Source organism: Berghia stephanieae, chromosome 9, assembly GCF_034508935.2.
Source record: "Berghia stephanieae isolate SIO BIC M18660-M18661 chromosome 9, UCSD_Bste_1.3, whole genome shotgun sequence".
Taxonomy (NCBI): Eukaryota; Metazoa; Mollusca; class Gastropoda; order Nudibranchia; family Aeolidiidae; genus Berghia; species Berghia stephanieae.
The window spans coordinates 42,463,537-42,486,849 of NC_088368.1; the positions used below are offsets into that span (position 1 = coordinate 42,463,537).

The 23,313-nt window shown below is 38.0% G+C and overlaps 1 protein-coding gene across 1 annotated transcript in view; it reads left to right on the plus strand.

Annotated features, from left to right (window-relative positions):
* The first annotated feature begins 281 nt into the window (after positions 1-281).
* Positions 282-23,313, plus strand: part of LOC144979246 (RYamide receptor-like) — a 124,030-nt gene continuing 100,998 nt past the window's right edge. Inside the window, exons 1-3 of the mRNA XM_078925855.1 lie at positions 282-520; positions 17,485-17,651; positions 23,112-23,313. The exon at positions 23,112-23,313 is cut by the window's right edge and continues 108 nt beyond it. Coding sequence (XP_078781981.1) covers positions 440-520; positions 17,485-17,651; positions 23,112-23,313 — 450 coding nt within the window. The 5' untranslated portion in view covers positions 282-439. The remainder of the gene's footprint in view (positions 521-17,484; positions 17,652-23,111) is intronic.

Sequence of the window (23,313 nt, forward strand, 5' to 3'; positions counted from 1 at the left end):
ATCTACTGTACACATCATGGACCCATTCGTGGAGCAATCTGCCTTAATCTACATCCCTCCCACCAACCACCACAACAACAACAACGACGCCAACAACCCGCACTACAACCATATACTTAAAAACCTTCAAAACAACCACAACAACCACACCGCCGACCTCACCAACGTCTTCCTCGGAGGCGGTAACATCAACTACAACAACAATAACAACAATGGTAGTATAAATAGTAGCAACAATTCCCTTTTTGCGGTAGCTGCTGACGTCATGACAACCTTGACCCCAAACCTAACGAGCACTACGGAAAATAATACGAACATTAACCCTTATAACGTCCCCACTGGCTTGATTTGCCTTCTGGCTTTCCTCTACGGATCTATATCCCTCCTAGCTGTCATAGGAAACTTTCTGGTCATCGTGGTCATCATACGGAACCGTCTCATGCACACAGTCACCAATATCTTCATTGCCAACTTGGCTGTTGCCGACATCATCATCGGAATATTCTCTATACCCTTTCAGGTAAATATTGAATGATATTAGTTATATATAATAATATATATTGTTGTATGAGAGAGAAGATAAAAGAGATGAAGAGAAAGAAAGAGATTCGGGGGGAGAGAGAGAGAGAGAGAGAGAGAGAGAGAGAGAGAGAGGGAGGGAGGGGGGGGGGGGTGCGGACATCAACATTGGAATATTCTCTATACCCTTTCAGGTAAATATTGATTGATATTAATTATAGATTATAATGTGTGACCCCTCGTCTCAAAACGGTATTAAGTCGGGATGATTAAAATGCTGAAAATGGAATTTGTAGCCAGAACTATCAGACTTAAGTTGAGTTTATATGCTTTATAGAGGAGAAGGACTATCATGATTGACTGTGCTAAATACCAACGTTTCATATTTTTGACCAGTTTAACTATAATCTGACTTTTTAGCATCTGGTCCATCCCGACATAATACCGTTTTGAGACGTGGGGTCACATATATATTGTTGTATGAGAGAGCAAATAAAAGAGATGAAGAGAAAGAAAGAGATTCGGAGAGAGAGAGAGAGAGAGAGAGAGAGAGAGAGAGAGAGAGAGAGAGAGAGAGAGAGAGAGAGAGAGAGAGAGAGAGAGAGAGAGAGAGAGAGAGAGAGAGAGTTGCGGACATCAACATTGGAATATTATCTATACCCTTTCAGGTAAATATTGAATGGTTTTAATAACTTACATTTAATGTATGATAGAGAAGAGAAAGACAGATGAAAAGAAAGAGAGAGAGAGAGAGAGAGAGAGAGAGAGAGAGGGGGGGGAGAGAGAGGTAGAGAGAGAGTTGCGGACATCAGCATTGGAATATTATCTATACCCTTTCAGGTAAATATTGAATGGTTTTAATAACTTACATTTAATGTATGATAGAGAAGAGAAAGACAGATGAAAAGAAAGAGAGAGAGAGAGAGAGAGAGAGAGAGAGAGAGAGAGAGAGAGAGAGAGAGAGAGAGGGAGAGAGAGGTAGAGAGAGAGTTGTGGACATCAACATTGGAATATTATCTATACCTTTTCAGGTAAATATTGAATGGTTTTAATAACTTACATTTAATGTATGATAGAGAAGAGAAAGACAGATGAAAAGAAAGAAAGAGGGAGAGAGAGAGAGAGAGAGAGAGAGAGAGAGAGAGAGAGAGAGAGAGAGAGAGAATGTGTGTGTGTGTGTTTGTGTGTGTTTGTTTGTTGTGTTTGTTAACTCGTATGGCAGTATTGTATACTATTTGTCCTTCATCAGTTTATATATATATATATATATATATATATATATATATATATATATATATATATATATATATATATATATATATATAAATTGATAGGAAATTTCAATTGAATTTTATTCAATGTTAGAAATACGATCCAGTAGTCTGATGTCACGCCGCCTGACAACGGCGGCCATCTTGGTTCTAAACAAAGAAAATCATTACTTTTTATTCTTCATGCTGGCTAGAACTTTTCATATGTCTTGTGACCAGAATGTGTAAAAGTCAAAATTTGATCAAATTTATGTGTTTTTTTCCCTCTGGATACGCTTTTATGCTCGCCGGAGAAATATTTCATACGGCGTCCGCCATTGTTCCGATAGTTTAGAGCCAGTGTTGTTAAGTTACCATGCGTCATAAGGAAGGAAGTGACGTTACGACTATTGAATTATATTGAGGTCACTCAGCTCTTTGTTATTGTTTTAGTCACACCAATTTTATGAATAGTTCTCACTAAATCATACTATAGATAGAATGCGCTTGGCCAAGGAGTTCACAACATTGCCATCCGGAAGTATAACGGACCAACACACAAACTCTGTGTAACCATGAACTTTTATAGTCTGATTAATACAGTTTAGTGAGAACAACTCACAAACGCGGATGGCAAAAACAATAACAAAGACCTGAGTGACGTCATCTTCGTTCTATCTATAGATAGAATGCGCTTGGCCAAGGAGTTCACAACATTGCCATCCGGAAGTATAACGGACCAACACACAAACTCTGTGTAACCATGAACTTTTATAGTCTGGTTAATACAGTTTAGTGAGAACAACTCACAAACGCGGATGGCAAAAACAATAACAAAAGCCTGAGTGACGTCATCTTCGAACTATCTATAAACGGGAAAGTTTAAACACAATTTGTGTGTTGGTACGTTGTATCCGACTGGTGGATGTTGTGAGTATTTTACCCAATCGCAGAGCTTCATTTTTGTTCTCTTACATAACAAATTGAAATTTACCCCAAGATTCATATTTTTTTGTCAAAATAGATTCTATTTTTACCTCCTACGACATCCGAGATAATACATTTTGAATACGATGGGTTCCCAGTGATACCAGGCTAACAGCGACACTAAGCATGTAGGACGAGACAGGATGCCTCAAAGGCAATGTTACATTTTTTTTTTCTCGGACAGCAGGGTGAGGTTCCTACCTCCCATAGTGGGCAGGGAGGTACTTGCTGTGTCTTCTATCCCCTCTTATCTGTTTTCCAATTGCTTTTTGTCTTTGTCTTGGAATGAACTTGCTTGGTTTTGTCCTGACCTTGGACGGAGTCCTTGGCTGAGAGGGAAACAGTCGAATGTATAGTTTTGGGAGATGATATTTTTTTCCTTGTAAATCATCTCTCTGTTATGTATGGTATTATTTTTTCTTTTACATATAATATATGATTTATAAACATTTGTGTGTCTTCCTCTTAGTGGCGGGGCCTGTGCTTGTGTCTGGATCTAAGCGACCCGACCCAGGCCAGCTCAGCACACCGTGTCACGATTTCGTTTAGGGCTCAGCGTAAGGTACGAGCGAGTCGCTGTGTTAGTGTTAGTGCACTCGCGCTATCTTGGTCGGAATTTGTTTTCTTTTCACAATATTTTTGAGACCGATTTTTTATATAATAATAAGAGAAAATGTTTTTTTTTTTCATTTTTCAAATAGCAAATATATTTTTGTAGTTTAAGCTCTGTTTTTGATAAGGTCCCTTTTGATAAATCACATTAGTAAAACAAACACAAAAATTAAAAAAAAAAAAAAAGAAAAAGAGAAAAAAATTGAATGAAAGAAGAAAAATAAGTATTAAAATATAAAACATGCCTTACCTTGATAATTGCACAATTTAATATATATCCATTTGAATAAACACAGAATCTTTCCCTCTGAGTTACTGAACGCATATAAAAAGGTATGCATTCAGCTGCGGGCTTGGGACCGCCAATGGCCCATTAAAAGATTCAACAGTATAATAATGCATGAAATAGGACTTGTGAGGCTGGGAAAATGAGTATAAATAATTCATTATAACTACAAAGATGACAGTTTGGCTATTTTCCTTCTCTGTTGTTGGATTTTATTGTCACTGTCAGCTTGAGTGCAGAAACGTTTCAATAAAATATTTACAATTCTGCGTGTAGAAATTTTGCTGAGAACAACATCCAAATGAAACAGTGCTGGAAAATCTTGAAAAATTCTTACGAGTCTTGAACGACAATGCATTTCTCCAGACATTTTAAAAAAGTGTAGCAGTATAGAATAAGATGAAAAGTTGCAGTCGAAGGGTAATTTAGACCACCTCTGTCCATTTCCTCAGTGTAGACTTTGACATCTTCAGGGAACACGTCTCCATCTGCTCCTCGCAACTTTTCATCCTTTAGGGCCACATAGCCTCCGATATAATAAAGAATCATTTTCTCATCAGATGATAGTGTGTTAGTAGTGAGAGGAAGGTCGTCAATGATGAGAAGTTCCGAGTCTGTCAGTTCTTTCCCACAGAGATCACAGGAATGTCCAGAGGAGTTAAAATCAATATCCTTCTCAAATTCAATAAAAAGTTTGGCCCTGTCTATATGATGACAGTTCAAAAGATCTTGAGCTGTTATATAAAAATTGCAACCAGCTGACATCCTAAAATGAGCAAAATGCTTCTCTATGACATCTTGTTGGAAGAAACCAATGGCAACATATTGATGATGGACAGAGTTTTTTTGTGTCAATAGGTACTTTGATAAGTCAATAAGGCATCTGCAGGTCCAAGCTAAAGCATTTGCTGTGTCTCTTGTGAAGGATTTTTCCCTTAGAACAGGACTTGATGCTGTCATCCGGTCAGCAAGCAGTGCCCATTGATCCAGGATATTCAATTGATGACTACCAGCTTCTGAAAGTTCAATACATAATCGATCTGGGTCACGAAAACGAGTGCTTTGAAAGGGAGACTTCGTGTTAAAAACTTTCCAAAGCTTCAAAACTTCATCTATAAATAAGGCAGTGTTGATCCAAGAACTGACAATGACGATTTCAATGCAGAGCTTGTCTTCTCTGAAAATACTTCCAATACAAGGGAAACTTTCTGTTTTTCAATACTTGTGGGGTTCAATGCTGTTTTGGAAAGAGTTGAAAGTTTTACAAGAAATCCTGTCTCGTAATTATGAAGTTCTTCCAAATCAGACCACTGGGCAGTTACTGGTTCAGATGAATGACAAGGGTAGAAATTCAGACATTTTGTTTTCTCAGTAATCCAGTTGTTTCGGATATTTTTCAACAGGTGAACAGTATCATACAGTAAAAATAAGGATCTTGTAGGATCAACTGGGGACATGGTAATCCAAGGAGATGATTCATTTATTTTAGGAAATTTTTTGAAAAAAGCTTGATTCAATCTGTTGTTATCATTTATTATTGCAATTACTTTCCCTCCACATCTTTCAATTGTAGAAATGACATTTATAGTGTTACTGTACTGAAAATCAGATGTTAAGGCATGACAGGGTAACAGTTTGACAAGAAATGTTCTTGATCCAAAAAAGCACTTTACCATAAAACATAAAAACGTAGTAGCCAATTTATCAGGGTAATCAACAGCATATCCATAAATGGTTCCTCCTCTGTATGAAACTGATGCCTTGACATAAACTTCATCAATAATCAAAATACAATTTCTGGATCTTTCTTCAAGATGATTAAAAACATTCGTAAAGAGATTTTCATCAGAGGTGTTATTTGCCACACTTGTAATTCTTTTCATGGTAGAAATAGATGGTAATTGTAAATGATTACGAAGTTCAAGATACAAAGCACGGGATTTTTCATACCATGAAAACGCTAAAAACAGGTCCTCTGCAGAGTAAAGCCTTGAGTTTTTCGACGAATTCATCAGCTGAAGATTTCTGATACAAAAGTTGACTTTCTTATCAGTAACTTCAAATGGTGTTTCTGCTTTGACAAATCGAAGAAACTCTTCAAGCTGACTCCAACATTTAATCTCACTGATGAATGGGTGACGAATACGTTTCCCCAAATGATACATCTCATACGTCACCCTGGGATTTTTAGTTCCAGTGTTGTATTTAAAATATACTGCAAACTTGTGAATTTGACCTTTCCTCTCACTACTCAATAAAATATATGAATCATGTGATCCTGACGGAAGAGTGAAAATGGCACCACAATTTCCAACTTCACAACAAAATTTGTCATGAAAAGAATCATATTGAAATAAATCAGACTCCATGAAATCTGACATCTCATCCAAATCAACAGCTCGAGAGGCAGCAGTGGCTTTTGTAGTAATCCGATGTTGAGTTTGTGACGAGCTTGGTACACATGATTGGGGTACATTATGAAAAACAGAAGGTGGGTCAACTGGAACAAAATATCGTCCTACACGAACCATTTTTGGATTATCAGGCCAATGTAGAGCACAAACTCCCATATGTTCCGTAACATCTTCAAAGTTAAGCTTATTTGGTAAGCATGAAATCCACTGTTTACGTTTCTGAATTTCCTTCGGAAATTTGTACACAGTTATTTTCAGATCAGCAGGTTGATCTCTGTAGCCAGTTCTACAATTGAAGACAGAGCACTTTCTACCCATTTTACAAAACAATTACTGTATGGAACAATATGGATAAAGAATTTAAAACTCCAACAACACAGTTTAAATGTATAAACATTTGAAAAGGAATTAAAAGTTAGAGCTTCAGTTAATCTGACTGAAATGTGAAATAGGGCTAATCACAGATTCAAAGCCGGTACCAAACCGGTATATAGTCAGAGAGGAGATGTTTTATTAGCAAAAAATATTTGCCAATTAAGAATCAAGTCTTTGTGTGTGATTTGCTGGGTTTGTTGAATATAAATTATTGTTTAAAATATCTTTTAATTTTTAGACACTAAATATTAAAAGACGTGTCTCTTAAACTGAATTTCAACCAAGAAACATATTTTGACAAAGAATCAGTAACCAAACTTAATTCGCTTTGTCTAATAAAAACCAATATGGCAACTTTGTTGGAATTTCGGTTACACACTCCACAAGTGTGAACACACTATACGTTGAGCCCTAAACACACCTTGCGGTTTTTCTCTTCGGCTGGCCTGTCTCAGCCCGCCTAGGTCTGGATGAAACGTTTAGGTGATCTCAAACTAAGTACTTTGATAGTGTGCTCTCGGAATCTACATCTGTTTCCTATTTGAACCAACTCCCCTTTGTCTTACCTTTTCTTCGGTGCTTTAATTGTAATTCTACAACTTTTTACTATCCCATTTTCTTCCTTTTTACTGTCGCTGATATGACCTTAATGTGTTGCAAGCGCCGTAAAACCCTTAAAAACAAAAACTTTCTCGGACAGAAGAACGTTGTTAACGGCCAGGTACTCATTTTACACCTGAGTACGGCGAGAGAATGTGAGTAAAGAGCCTTTTCCAAGGACTCAACTATCCGCTGAGCGTGGCTCCAACCCAAGACCTTCCGATCTCAAAGCGAGTGCCTTAGCACTAGACTACATAGCCGCAGATATCATAGATTTTTTTCGTCAAAATAGAATATTTCATAGGCAGGGTTACATCATCGGATATCTTTTCGTTTTCTAAATCTGTGTGGGTTTTTTTTTTTTACATCTTTTGATATAGATAGTATGCACTTGGCTAAGAAGCTCATAACATTGTCATCCGGAAGTATAACGGACCAACACACAAAACTGTATGTATCCATGAACGTTTATAGTCAGGTTAATACAGTTCAGTGAGCATTACTCATAAATGCGGATGGCAAAAAGCAATAATAAAGACCTGAGTGACGCCAACTGCATTCTATCTATACGACTCTCACACTCGTGCTTTCATTTATTTTATTTTTTTGGGACGGGGGGGGGGGGGGGGGGGGGGGGGGGAATTGAGGAAGTTTTCCCAACCGCTACACGAGCTTGCGAGTAGGCTGAGTCCTTGAGGTTGAGTCCTTGAAAAAGGCGGCTCTTTACTCGCATTCCCTCACAGTACTCAGGTGTAAAATGATTACCAGAAAAATATTGTAATATCGCCTCATATGCGTCATGTCTCGTTCTATACGATACAAGTTTATGTTGGTTAGGGACCCCTTGTAAAGGGCTTTGAGCACGTTTAAAATAAAATAAAATAATAAATTCCTTTTATTCATCCCTAAGGTGAAATTTTTCTTTAGGGTCCATTCCAAGGGAAGACTGGAATAACCCAGGCGTCAGCCGCAGTGCAGAGCCGCAAAGTGAGCTAAGGCTAGGTGACTTGCTCAAGGCCACACCACGCGGCGGGTAGTCCGACCTCGGTACCTTTCAGGTACGAAGCAAAGACCGTACCACTGAGCCACGCTGTCCCATGATATTAGTGGATATTGCGCTATATAAAAGCTCATTTTCTAAACCTGATATCGTTACGCGTTACAATTTTAAGGTGAGGGTAGAATAAAACAGGTTTTCTTATCTTCTCTCTCTTTTATTACAGTTCTATTTATTTTGCCCTAATCTGTTCTCTTTTTTTTTTTAAAGTGTGGCTTTTCTTTCCTGTGTGGTTTTTTTTTTCCTTACCCTAATCAAATTCTGGATTTTGTAACCCCTGGCATTAAGACCACGTGATCTTAAAAGCTAACAGCAAGGAAAGGACATTGCGTGTGTCTTACTGGTGTATCCCTGAAATGTTAAACCCCTTCAATGTAATAACACGCAATGTCCATTCGCTGTTAGCTATTTATACACTTGTTTCATCGTATTTATACGCCTCTGTTCGGGGGGGGGGGGGGGGGGGGGGGGGGTTTCAAAATTCGGCCGATGCGGACTCGAAATCTTAAATCTGTTTGAGCGGTTACAATAGGCCGCACCAGATCAATGAATCTTTATCTTACACCAGGGCCTGCTTTGTGATTTCTCAATTTAATAGTTTAACCCTTTCCTCACCAGCCATTTTCAGAATTTTCCCCAAAATTTCACAGACATCCAACACAACACATTTTCTTCCTCAACGAAGCAACAAATACATTCTTAGAATAAAATTGATCAGCAAAATGAACTCTAGAACACAATGTCACGTTTTTATAGCAATAATAAAACATTTTTCTTTAAATTGTGTGATTTACAAAAGAAATCAGAATGATAAAAGTGCTGGTTGGATCGTAACGAATGTGATGATTTTCCTATGGTTGGTAAGAAGAGGGTTAAAAAATAAAAATAGGGTTTCTCTAATGTCTTTGACCTTGTCCTTTCGTGTTCAATGTATGTGTTGTGTGATGCAACTCGACAGTTCGCAGCGTAACGCGCGTACCCTTTTAATGAATACAGGAATTGAATCGTCCCAGCTATTGAAACCTCTCAGGGCCCGTTTTCATTCATGAACGCGGACAAGATTTTGTTATTTACTAGTCTAGTAAATGACGTGCTAGTCTTAAGCCTGAGCGGAGCAAATGACTTTTAAAAATCGGATTTTATGAACGTTTTCTAGTCCCTGACCAGCTAGTCACTTGCCTAGAAGTGGGTGTTGTAAGGACGGTGACTAATTCGGCTATTTTGTGCTGGTAACATCACGCTCTCTAGTACACGATGGCCGGTAAGATACCAGACTTCATGTTTTCAACGCAAAAGATTTCCAAAGAGGAAATTAACAACACATCTGCGATTGATAAAATTTCGTTCCGTTTCATATTTGAACTTGCTTTTGCCATGATGAATGAAATCACGTGATATTGATTGTCGACTGATTAGACTACAATAATGGCCATGGTCGACTGTCAATTCTATATTAGGTCAATGGACACTTTTTGCCTTTGTTATTCGTAACCGACGTATTGTTCCTTCCGAATCAAAGCTCTCTCAATCTAAAAATAGCTGCTATCTTGTCGACGCTATGATATATCCTAGTACCTAGTCTCAGACCGAAGCATGAAGTCCGGCCTCAGTAAATGACTAAAACTTGGCCAAACTAAGTCCGGAGGTGACGTAGTTTTAGTCTGGGACTTGCTTAGTCAGCTCACATGAAATCAGATTTTTATAAGTCAGAGACTAAGCGCTATTCCGCGTTCATGAAAACGGACCCAGCTGTGATGGTAGGACGTTACATCGGTAATCAAGAGATCTGAAGTTCGATCCCCAATTGAAGAAGACTGACTTTTGGGACTTTTTGGTATTTTCTTTCTTGCTTTGTCTGGGACTGTTTTAAACACACTTTTTCATATCGTTATCTTACACTGGTGCCTGCTCCTTAATTTCTTAATTGGATTTTTTAATGGATTTTTTAACGTTTTTTTTTTCTTCGGTTATTGAAACTTCAAAAGATATTTTGACCCACACAATCCTACGTTGTCTCTGACGATGTTTTGTTTTTTGTTTTGTTTTGTTTTTGTTTTTGTTTTTTTTTTTGTTGTTTTGTATTAATTTTTAAAAAACTTTTTTTGTTTGTTTGTTTTTTTTTTTTGTTTTTTTTTTTTTTTTTTTTTAGTTTTTTTTTTTTTTGGTATTTTTTTTCTTTCTTTTCTTTTGTTTTGTGGAGTTGTAACTTTAATTTTGTGGAGTATTATTCTTATCCCTTCTCCTTTGTTACGTTGGGTTTTGTTTTGTTTTGGTATGTTGTTTTTTTTTTGTTTTTGTGTGTTCCTTGCTTTTAAGTTTTTCTTACTCTACGTGGGCGGGAGTGGGGGGGGGGGGGTTGGGAATTAATTTAAGTTAGAAGCCTATCGAACAGATTTTTAGATAATTTCCATTAAGTAATGGAGGGAGAAATGAAATTACTCGGGGGCTCGACCTTTCGAATTCTTTATCGATTTAGCAAAGGGACAATTTATAACGCCACGACGACACGGCACAGAGAATCGACTCATCTTGTACGACTTTGGGGTCTAGTGTGGTATGATGACACTCGATGGCCTTCGGGTAGGGAGGGTCCTGGGTTCGAGTCACTCCGCTCCTCTGATCGGCGGCGCATAGATGAGTCCTTAGAAAAGGATCTTTAATTACATACATTCTCTCACTTTACTCAGGTGTGAAATGAGTACTTGCTCGTTAAGAGAGTTGTCTCTGTCGGGAACAAAATTGCAATATCGCTTACGTTGTTTTTTTTTTTGTTTTAGATATGTTTTTTTTTGTTTTAGATATATGTTTTGTTTTGTTTTAGATATATGTTTTTTTTGTTTTAGATATATGTTTTGTTTTGTTTTAGATATATGTTTTGTTTTGTTTTAGATATATGTTTTGTTTTGTTTTAGATATATGTTTTTTTTTGTTTTAGATATATGTTTTTTTTTGTTTTAGATATATGTTTTGTTTTGTTTTAGATATATGTTTTGTTTTGTTTTAGATATATGTTTTGTTTTGTTTTAGATATATGTTTTGTTTTGTTTTAGATATATGTTTTGTTTTGTTTTAGATATATGTTTTGTTTTGTTTTAGATATGTTTTGTTTTGTTTTAGATATATGTTTTGTTTTGTTTTAGATATATGTTTTGTTTTGTTTTAGATATATGTTTTGTTTTGTTTTAGATATATGTTTTGTTTTGTTTTAGATATATGTTTTGTTATGTTTTAGATATATGTTTTGTTTTGTTTTAGATATATGTTTTGTTTTGTTTTAGATATATGTTTTGTTTTGTTTTAGATATATGTTTTGTTTTGTTTTAGATATATGTTTTGTTTTGTTTTAGATATATGTTTTGTTATGTTTTAGATATATGTTTTGTTTTGTTTTTTTTGTGTTTGTTTGCTTTGGGTTTGTTTTTTGTTTTTTGTTTTTTTTTTTTGCTTTTGTTTTTGATTTTGTCTGCTTTTGTTTTGTTTTGTTTTGTGGAATTGTAACTTTAATTTTGTGGAGTATTTTTCTTATCCTAAATACCATTGTCACGTTGGGTTCTGTTTTGTTTTGTCTGTTTTGTTTTTTTGTTTTTGATTTTTGTGTGTGTTTTTTGTTTGTGTTTTATTTTCATTACTCTAGGGGGGGGGGGGGGGTAGTGGGGGTGTCGGGAATTGATTTAAGTTCGAAGCCCGTTGAACAGAAAGCACGACACGTCACAGAGAATCGACTAATCTTGTACGACTTTGGGGTCTTGTGCGGTATGATGACACTCGATGGCCTTCGGGTAGGGAGGGTCCTGGGTTCGAGTCACTCCGCTCCTCTGATCAGCGGCGCATAGATGAGTCCTTGGAAAAGGATCTTTAATTACATACATTCTCTCACTTTACTCAGGTGTGAATGAGTAACCTACCTGCTCGTTAAGAGCGGCGTTGTGTCTGTCGGAAGAAAAAAGTTGTAATATCGCTTAACAGGCGTCATGTCTCGTCCTACATGTTAAGTGTTGCTGTTGGCTTGGGAACCCCTTTGTAAAGAGCTTTGTGCACGTTTAGTGGATATTACACTACGTAAAAGCTCAAGGGTTTTGGTTCTTTTGTTCGTTGGTTTGTTTGTCTTACCGGGTTTTTTTTTTTTGTTTGCTTGTTTTTTTGTTTTTTGTTGTTTTTTTTGTTTTTTTGGTTGTATTTATTTTTTTTATTTTTTCTTTTTTGGTTTTGTTTCTTTATGTGTTTTTTTTTTTTCAGAAATGTCCGTTTGATTTTGTAATGTAGATTATCTAATGTAAAAAATAATAAGACAAAAAAATAGAGCTTTTATAAAGTGCGATGTTCGTTATAATGTAAACAATGACAGTGATTGGTAAACATAGCAAAATACACAGGTTTTACTATCGATGGTATGTGCCTAAGTAAAATACCCACTGTTCTACTGTTTGATGAATGAAACCAACACATGTGTAAACTTACACGTTTATAATATTATGATCGAGAAGATCGTGTGATAACTAGTGGCACCCACTGGGTGGGGATCCTGACCTCCCATAGTGGGCAGGGGGGTACATGCTGTGTCTTCTATCCCCCCATACCTGTTTTCCAATTGTTTCCTGTCATTGTCTTGGAATGAGATTACTTAGTTTTGTCCTGATCCTTGCCGGAGTTCCTTGGCTGGGAGGGAAACAGTCGAATGTATGGTTATAGTTTTGGGAGATGATTTTTTTCCTTGTAAATCATCTCTCTGTTATGCATTGTATTATGTTTAGTTTACATATTATATTATATGATTGTTAACCATTTGAGTGTATTCCTCTTAGTTGGGACCTGTGCTTGAGTCTGGATGAGACTTTTAGGTGATCTCAAACTAAGTACTTTAACGTGTGCTCTTGGAATCTACACCTGTTCCCTATTTGAACCAGTTCCCCTTTGTCTTACCTTTTCTTTTGCGCTTTAATTGTAATTCTAGAACTATCCCATTCTCTTCCTTTTTACTGGCGCTGATATGACCTTAATGTGTTGCAAGCGCCGTAAAACCATTAAAAACAAAACAAAACATAGTGGCACCCATTAGAATGACTATCCAAAGGATAGAAAGCAATTTCTACTCGCTCCATGGGCCCATGACTCTGAGGCGTACTAACAGGCGCCATGGCTAGTCTATTCCTACATTTCACGTGTTGCTGTTGGCAAGGGAACCTCTTGTAAAGAAAGCTCTTTGAGCACGTTTAGCGGAAATTGCGCAATATAAATGCTCATGTCTTTCAATGCGCTAAATACCCTTACTAGCCGTTAGAACATTGGCCTGTGAGCTAGGGCAAGATGACTTGCTGAAGGTTACAGTGCGCAAATTATGTTTGTGTCAAAGTCAATACATGGCACGTTTATCGGATATTGCGCTATATAAATGTCCCATGTCATTTAAAACGATAAATACCCTGGCTAGCCATTAGAACATTTCTCTGAGAGCTAGGGCAAGATGAATTGCTGAAGGCTACATTGCGCAAATTATGTTTATGTCCAGCTTTGAGCACGTTTAGCGGATATTGCGCAATATAAATGTACACATCTTTCAAGGCGATAAATACCCTGGCTAGCCTTTAGAACATTGCCCTGTGAGCTAGGGCTAGATGACTTGATGAAGGCTACAGTGCGCAAATTATGTTTATGTCCAGCTTTGAGCACGTTTAGCGGAAATTGCGCAATATAAATGCCCATGTCATTCAAAACGATAAATACCCTGGCTAGCCGTTAGAACATTGCCCCGTGATCTAGGGCGAGATGACTCGCTGAAGGCTACAGTGCGCAAATTATGTTTATGTCCAGGCGAATACTTGGAGTAATGAGGCGAATAAGATGTTTTGCTCGGCTGTCCCGTGCTTTATTAGCTTTAAACGTTGATCGAGTCTAGTTTTTGCTTGTTTGTTTGTTTTGTGTTGGGTTTTTTTTTTGGGGGGGGGGGGGGGTTGTTTTTTTGTTTTGTTTTTTTTTTTGGTTGGTATATCTTTTTTGGGTTGTATTTAATTTATTTTTTTTTTTGGTTTGGTTTGAGGATTTCTTTTGTTGTTATTCTTTTTTTTTCTTCGGGGATTTTTCGGGGATTTTTTTTTTTTTTTTTTTTTTTTTTGGTGGGGGGGGGTTGGGGTGGGGGCGGGGATTATTTGGTTGTTACCTTTTTTTTAATTTGCTTTTTCTTTTGGTTTGTTTGTTTATTTTGCTGGAGGTTATTTTTTGTTGCTGTTGTTTCGTTATTTGTTTGGGATTTTTTGAAGGGGGGGGGGGGGCGGGGGTTTGGGGGTTTTTCTTAGGGGGGGGGGGGGGGGAGAGAGATTGTTATTTTTTAAACTTTATTTTTACTCTTTCTATTTTTGTTTGTTTGTTTTTGTTGAGGGTTTTTGTGTGTGTGTTTTTTTTCTCTTGACATTAACTATGTGTAAACATGAACTTTAAAAGTCTGGATAATACAGTTAAATGGGAATTCTCATAAACGTGGATGGCAAAACAACAAAAACAAAGACCCGAGTGACGTCAACTTCATTCTATCTCTAGAATCTAGGGTAAACTCCGGCTATATGTGGTCTAGTGGTATGACACTCGCTTCCGGATCGGAAGGTCCTGGGTTCGAACCTCGCTTATCGCTATGAACGACATCTTAAGTTAATGAAAAACTAATACACAGTGAATACTTCAAACGTAAAGTTAATGAAACAGATTGAGCTTTTATATAGCGCAATACCGACTAAACGTGCTCAACGCGATTTACAAGGGGTGGAGATACAGATAAAGGGAGTAAATCTGACTCATGAATGAACAACACGAAACAAACGACGTTTCGGCCCCCATCCCCCCTACCTTATTCTTGAAAAAAAAAAAAAAAAAAAAAAAAAAAAAAATATATATATATATATATATATATATATTATTTTTTCATCTCTCTCTCTCTCTCTCTCTCTCTCTCTCTCTCTCTCTCTCTCTCTCTCTCTCTCTCTCTCTCTCTCTTCTATTGCACACACACACACACACACACACACACACACACACACACACACATTTACGAGTACAAATTTTCGCCTATATTATTATGACAATCTAATCTAAGAATATATGTATTCTGTGTTTACTTGATAAAGGCCAAGGGCCGAAACGTCGTTTGTTTTGTATTGTTCATTCATGAGTCAGATTTACTCCCTTTATCTTTATCTCCACTTTATTGACTCATTTTTCACCTCTATTTATTAGCATCACTACTACTACAACTACTGCCACTACTACAACTAGAACCAGTACCATCATCATCACTACCACTACTACTCTACTACTACTACTACTACTACTACTACTACTACTACTACTACTACTACTACTACTACTACTACTACTACTACTACTACAGCCATAATCACATCGTAATCATCACTACTACTACTACTACTACTACTACTACTACTACTACTACTACTACTACTACTATTACTACAACCACCAACACCACATCATCCTCACTACCACCTGGACAACAGCCACACTTTTTAGTGTATCGTTGTCTTGAAGGTACTGTCCCTTCCTACATTTCGGAACTAATTGAAAGATATTCAAAACCCCGCCCCTTACGTTCGGCCAGTGATTCCACAAAACTAGTTGTCCCTCGAATTCGGAAAAATGCTGGAATGAGATCCTTTTCTCATTTCGGACCCTCTATTTGGAACGCCTTAGCGCAGAGCATTCGTGAAAAAGAATCTTTGTCTATTTTTAAAAGTTCGCTTAAAACATATTTGTTTCGATTTTAGTAGATGGTATGAGAAGCAAGATAGGTTTGGTTTGTGTTGTGTGTTGTGTTGTGTGTGTGTATGTGTGTGTGTGTGTGTGCTTGTGTGTGTGAATGAATATGTTTCAGCCAAAGTAATTTGTAATTTAAGCGCTTAGAGTCTGGTGTCTCGGAGTTATAGCTCTATATAAGTTTTCAGCATTATTATTATTATTAACACTTAACTCGCAGGACAGTAACGCCTGTCAGGGATATTACAATAATTTTTTTCGGACAGAGACAACGTTGTTTACAGCCAGGTACTCATTTTACACCGGAGTACGGCGAAAGAATGTGAGTAAAGAGGCTTTTCCAAAGCCAATTAATTGCGCACTATCTATAGATAGTATGCATTTGGCTAATAAACTCACAACATAGCCATCCTGAAGTAAAACGTACATACTGGGTGGGGATCCTGACCTCCCATAGTGGGCAGGGAGGTACATGCTGTGTCTTCTATCCTCCATACCCGTTTTCCAATTGTTTCCTGTCATTGTCTTGGAATGAGATTACTTAGTTTTGTCCTGATCCTTGCCGGAGTTCCTTGGCTGGGAGGGAAACAGTCAAATGTATAGTTATTTTTTGGAGATGATATTTTTTCCTTGTAAATCATCTCTCTATTATGCACTGTATTATGTTTAGTTTACATATTATATTATATGATTTGTACACATTTGACTGCATTCCTCTTGGTTGGGACCTGTGCTTGTGTCTGGATGAGACTTTTAGGTGATCTCAAACTAAGTACTTTGACGGTGTGCTCTTAGAATCTTCATCTGTTCCTTATTTGAACCAATTCCCCTTTGTCTCACATTTTCTTTTGTGCTTTAATTGTAATTCTAGCACTTTTTGCTATCGCATTTCCTTCCTTTTTACTGGCGCTGATATGACCTTAATGTGCTGCAAGCGCCGTAAAAACATTAAAAACAAAAACATACATAAAATGTACCGACACACAAAACTTTGTGTGACCATGAACGTTTATAGTTGGATAATACAGTTTTGTGAGAATTGCTCATAAACGCGGATAGCAAAAAAAAATAAAATAACAAAGACCCGAGTGACGTCAACTTTGATCTATCTATAAACTTTTAAACTTACATATTGTTTTGTGTGTGTTCATCATCATCATTGCCTTTTTCACCCTGGGTCAGGGTATAGGCCACAGACAAACAGTTTCCATCCTTCTCTATCCCGAGCCAACTTTTTTATCTCATTGAAGGTCTTACCACTTCTCTGTATAATTCCAGAAACTCTTCGGTCACCCAAGCTAAAAAAAGGATTTGGTTTGTCTGTCTGTGTTTCTGTAACGGTTTGAGTTTAACGGAAAGGGGTGTTAACCCTTTGCCAACCCCCAACCTGGAGGACCAGGTGACTCAAAGATGGGGGAATCACACACCATTAGTCGCCTTTTACGACACGCTGGCTTGGCGTTGGGCTATTCTTGACCCTCTCAGTTTAAGGACCCCGGACACCACACGGGGTTTTGTGTGTGTTGCTACTTTATATCCGGCTGTCGAGTGTTACGAGTTTGGTTTTTTTTTAACAAAACGCAATGTATAAATAACCTGATATTTTCCTTTTCTTGTCTCCCACAGTTTCAAGCTGCCCTGTTACAGAGGTGGGTCCTAGCCAATTTCATGTGTCCACTCGCCCCCTTTGTACAAGTGGTCAGTGTCAACGTCAGCATCTTCACTCTAACGGTCATCGCCGTGGATAGATACATCGCAGTTATCCACCCTTTCCACGCAGGCTGCAGCAAACGGTGAGTAACAAAACAACGCAATAGGCTTCAATAGTCTGACGTCACGTCCGCTCAGCCAGCAACCAGTAGCTTGGTTCTAGAAAAAAGAAACTCGGTACTTTTTATGCTTCAACACACTGCTTTGTTTATGAAAGTTGTACACATACCCATGCAAAAGCTGTGAAAACTTTGCAATTGAATTCAATAGTCTAATAATAATTAATAATAATTGATCTTTATATAGCGCAATATCCACTAAATGTGCTAAAAGCGCTTGACAAGGGTCCCTGGTCAACAGCAACATTTAACATGTAGGACGAGACATGACGCCTGTTATGCGATTTTACAATTTTTCGGACAAAGACAACGCTGTTAACGGCCAGGTACTCATTTGACACCTGAATACGGTGAGAGAATGTGAGTAAAGAGACTTTTCCAAGGACTCAACTATGCGCCGAGCGCGAGGCTCGAACCCAGGACCTTCCGATCCGAAAGCGAGTGTCATACCACTAGACCACATCGCCGCAATAGAGTTCAATAGTCTGACGTCACGTCCGCCCGCCCAGCAACCAGTAGCTTGGTTCTAAACCAAGAAACTCGGTACTTTTTATGCTTCAACACGCTGCTTTGTAATGAAAGTTGGAAACATACCCATGTGCCAAGCTGGAAACCTGGGTGGGGATCCTGACCTCTCATAGTGGGCAGGGAGGTACGTGCTGTGTCTTCTATCCCCCCATACCTGTTTTCCAATTGTTACCTGTCATTGTCTTGGAATGAGATTACTTAGTTTTGTCCTGACCCTGGCCAGAGTTCCTTGGCTGGGAGGAAAACAGTCGAATGTATAGTTATAGTTTTGGGAGATGATATTTTTTTGCCTTGTAAATCATCTCTCTGTTATGCATTGTATTATATTTAGTTTACATATTGTATTATATTATTGGTAAACATTTGAGTGTATTCCTCTTAGTTGGGACCTGTGCTTATGTCTGGATGAGACTTTTAGGTGATCTCAAACTAAGTACTTTGACGGTGTGTTCTTGGAATCTACATCTGTTTCCTATCTGTACCAATTCCCCTTTGTCTTCCCTTTTCTTTTTTTTTTTTTTTTTTTTTTGCTTTAATTGTAATTCTAGAACTTTTTACTATCCCATTTTCTTCCTTTTTACTGGCGCTGATATAACCTAAATGTGTTGCATGCGCCGTAAAACCCTTAAAAGCAAACAAACAAACAAGCTGGAAAAATTGACCAATTGTAATGTTGGATATTTCAAAAGCTGTGAAAACTTTGCAACTGGATTCAATAGTGTGACGTCACGTCCGCCCAGCAACCAGCAGCTTGGTTCTAAACAAAGAAAATCGGTAATTTTTATTCATCAAGCTGGATTGAACGTTTTCACATGTCATGTGATCTGAATGTATAAAAGTCAAAACATGAAAATAGGATTCAATAGTCTGATGTCACGTCCGCCCAGCCAGCAACCAGCAGTTTGGTTCTAAACGTTCATGGATACACACAGTTTTGTGTGTTAGTCCGTTATACTTCCGGATGGCAATGTTATGAGCTTCTTAGCCAAGCGCATAATATCTGACACACAAGACTGTGTGTATCTATGAACGTTTTTAGTCAGGTTAATACAGTTCAATGAGCATTACTCATAAACGCGGATGGCAAAAAACAATAACAAAGACCTGAGTGACTCAACTTTGTCCGATAATAGATAGAATGCGCTTGGCCAAGGAGTTCACAACATTGCCATCCGGAAGTATAACGGACCAACACACAAACTCTGTGTAACCATGAACTTTTATAGTCTGGTTAATACAGTTTAGTGAGAACAACTCACAAACGCGGATGGCAAAAACAATAACAAAGGCCTGAGTGACGTCATCTGCATACTATCTATAGCAGACGATGCGTATCTATGAGTAGCCATCGTTGATTGAAACACTCCAGACGAATGAGTTGCATGTGATAGTAGCTATGTGGGGTGGTATGACACTCGCTTTCGGGTCGGAAGGTCCTGGGTTCGAGCCTCGCGATCGGCGCATAGTTGAGTCCTTGGAGAAGGCTCTTTACTCACATTCTCTCACCGTACTCAGGTGTAAAATGAGTACCTGGTCGTTAACAGCGTTGTCTTTGTCCGAAAAAAGTGTAATATCGCCTAACAGGCGTCATGTCCCGTCCTATGTTAAATGTTGCTTTTGACCAGGGACCCCCTGGTAAAGCGCTTTGAACACATTTAGTGGATATTGCGCTATATAAAGCTCAATTATTCTTTTCTTAGTGGCGTTCATAAACGTTTATTAGTCACCTTAACAAAGCCACTATCTCACCATCTCATTGCCTGTAACTAGTCATCCATTTGGCGGCATAGATAGTATGCGCTTAGCTAAGAAGTTCATAACATTGCCATCCGGAAGTATACGGACCAACACACAAAACTGTGTGTATCCATGAAAGGTTATAGTCGGGTTAATACATTTCAGTGAGCATTACTCATAAACACGGATGGCAAAAAACAATAACAAAGACGTGAATGTCGTCATCTTCGAACTATCTATAAAAACAACAACAACGATCACAGAGATGCCGAAAATTCATTCACTTTCTTTTTTATAAGCAACCATCTATGTTTGTCCGAGCACGTGTGAAGGTGTGTCACAAATTACATGTTTTGATTGGTCAAAAATCTGCTGGTTTATTATTCTCTCTGCTTTTTCTGGCACTATTTCATATATTTTTTTTCAGATCTGTACCTTATTGACCCTACTGGGTGGGGATCCTGACCTCCCATAACGGGCAGGGAGGTACATACTGTGTCTTTTATCCCCTTATATCTGTTTTCCAACATGCTTTCTGTCTTTGTCTTGGAATGAGATTACTTGGTATTGTCCTGGTCCTGGCCGGAGTCCTGCCTGGGAGGGAAACAGTCAAATGCATAGTTATTGTTATTGGAGATGATATTTTTTTCCTTGTAAATCATCTCTCTGTTATGTATTATTATTTTTATTTTGAATGTATAATGTAAGCATTTGAGTGTATTCCTCTTTGTTGGATTTTGTGCTTGTGTCTGGATGAGACTTGTAGGTGATCTCAAACTAAGTACATTGGTGGTGTGCTCTTGGAATCTACATCTGATCCCTATTTGTTCTCAGTTCCCCTTTGTCTTACTTTTTCTTGGGTGCTTTAATTGTAACTTTAAAACTTTTTACTATCCCATTTTCTTCCTTTTTACTGGCGCTGATATAACCTAAATGTGTTGCAAGCGCCGTAAAACACTTAAAAACATAAAAACATTATTGAGCCTATGAATTTAGGTAAAATACTCACATCATCCACCAGCCGGACATAACGTACCTATCCACAAAACTATATGTAACATAATGTTTCAGGGGGTAATAACAACACAGTAGACATTATAACTACCATTTAAAAAATGACCAATTTGTTCTTTATAGATAGAATGCGCTTGGCCAAGGAGTTCACAACATTGCCATCCGGAAGTATAACAGACCAAAACACAAACTCTGTGTAACCATGAAATTTTATAGTCTTGTTAATACAGTTTAGTGAGAACAACTCACAAACGCGGATGGCAAAAACAATAACAAAGGCCTGAGTGGCGTCATCTGCATACTATCTATATAGATAGTTCGAAGATGACGTCACTCATGTCTTTGTTATTGTTTTTGCCATCCGCGTTTATGAGTACTTCTCACTTAACTGTATTAACCAGACTATAAACCTTCAAGATTACACATAGTTTTGTGTGTTGGTCCGTTATACTTCCGGATGGCAATGTTGTGAGCTTCTTAGCCAAGCGCATACTATCTATATACTTGTACCAGTTCTGGCAACAAAACTTGGTTATAAAGAAGTTTATTGAATTGAAGATCTTTATATATAATTGTTATATACAATTCATGAGTCGTGACGTCACTTCCCTCGTATTGACGCATAGTAACTTAGTAACTGGTTCTAAACTGTCGGAACAATGGCGGACGCCCATATGAAATACTTCTCCGACGAACATAAAAGTGTATCCAGAGGAGAAAAACATTATAAATCTGATCATTTTTTTTTTACTTTTATACATTCTGATCACATGACATGTGAAAAAGTTCTAGCCAGCATGAAGAATAAAAAGTACCGATTTTCTTTGTTTAGAACCAAGCTGCTTGTTGCTGGGCGGACGTGACATCAGACTATTGAATCCTATTAGGACCCAAAATTCGTTTTTTTCTACGGAATTTTCGTAGTAGTTGACAGGTCTAAAGCCTTTTTTCCATCCCCGCCTGTCTCAAAATTGCTCATGTTGTTTTTATTCGTTCTAAAATCAATTTCCCACACTTCAACAGTTGTTTCACCACCAGTTAACTCCCCTTACTCGAAAAAAAAGACATATTTAAAAATTTGGCCAGAAAACTTATCCTTTCAAATATCGATCGATTTAATTTAAATTACCCCCTCATCTTGGAGGAGAAACTCTCAAACCTGGGACCTCGCGAAGTCTTTGATATAGTCCCAGGTTTGAGAGTTTTTATCACGATGAGGGTTGTTTTAATCGATTGATATTTGAAGGACGAGTTTTCTGGCCAAATTTTTAAATAGGTGTTTTTGTCCAAAGTACGGCAGTTGACTGATTAAATTGTTTTGAGTTTTAAAATCTTTTCTTGACATTCAATTACAATGTAAGATGAAGAGTCGTGGGTGGGAAGGGGGGGGTGGAGGAGTGGTGCGCATAGGATGGATTTAGTCGTAGGACATTGGTCTTCGGATCGGAGAGCATATGGTTTGAGTCCTACTCTAAGCGGCGCATAGTTAAGTCCTTGGAAAAAGCACTTCGTTCACATTTTCTCATGTTTCGTGTTGTAGCCATTGATGTTTACAAAAGCTTTCAAATACTGTTGTTTTGGTAAAGATAAATAGAACCACCACGATTACAACTTTTGTAAAGATAGTTCGAAGATAACATCACTCGGGTCTTTGTTGATGTTTTTTGCCGTCCGCGTTTATGAGTAATGCGCACTGAACTGTTTTAACCCGACTATAAACGTCATGGATACACACATTTTTGTGTGTTGGTCCGTTATACTTCGGATGGCAATGTTATGAGCTTCTTAGCCAAGCGCATACTATCTATACTCAACTATTCCAACCCCCAGATCTGCAAAAGGTTGTTTGGTAACGATAATATATAGAAGATGACGTCAACGTCACTCAGGTCTTCGTTATTGTTTTTTGCCATCCGCGTTTATGAGTAATGCTCACTGAACTGTTTTAACCCGACTATAAACGTTCATGGATACACACAGTTTTGTGTGTTGGTCCGTTATACTTCCGGGTGGCAATGTTATGAGCTTCTTAGCATACTATCTATACTCAACTATTCCAACCCCCATATCTGCAAAAGGTTGTTTGGTAACGATAATAAATAGAACCACCACTACTTTTGTATACTCAACTATTCCAACCCCCAGATCTGCCTCCATCGTGATCACCGTGATCTGGACCGTGGCCATCACGACAGCCCTGCCTTTCCCGCTGTTCTACTGGGTCCGCTCCGTGAAGGAAGGACCTCTGGAGATGCTCCAATGCCGGGAGAACCCCCCAGCTGGGATAGAAGATCTCCCGTTCTACATCCACACTGTCCTCGTGTCCATCCAATACCCCATACCCCTG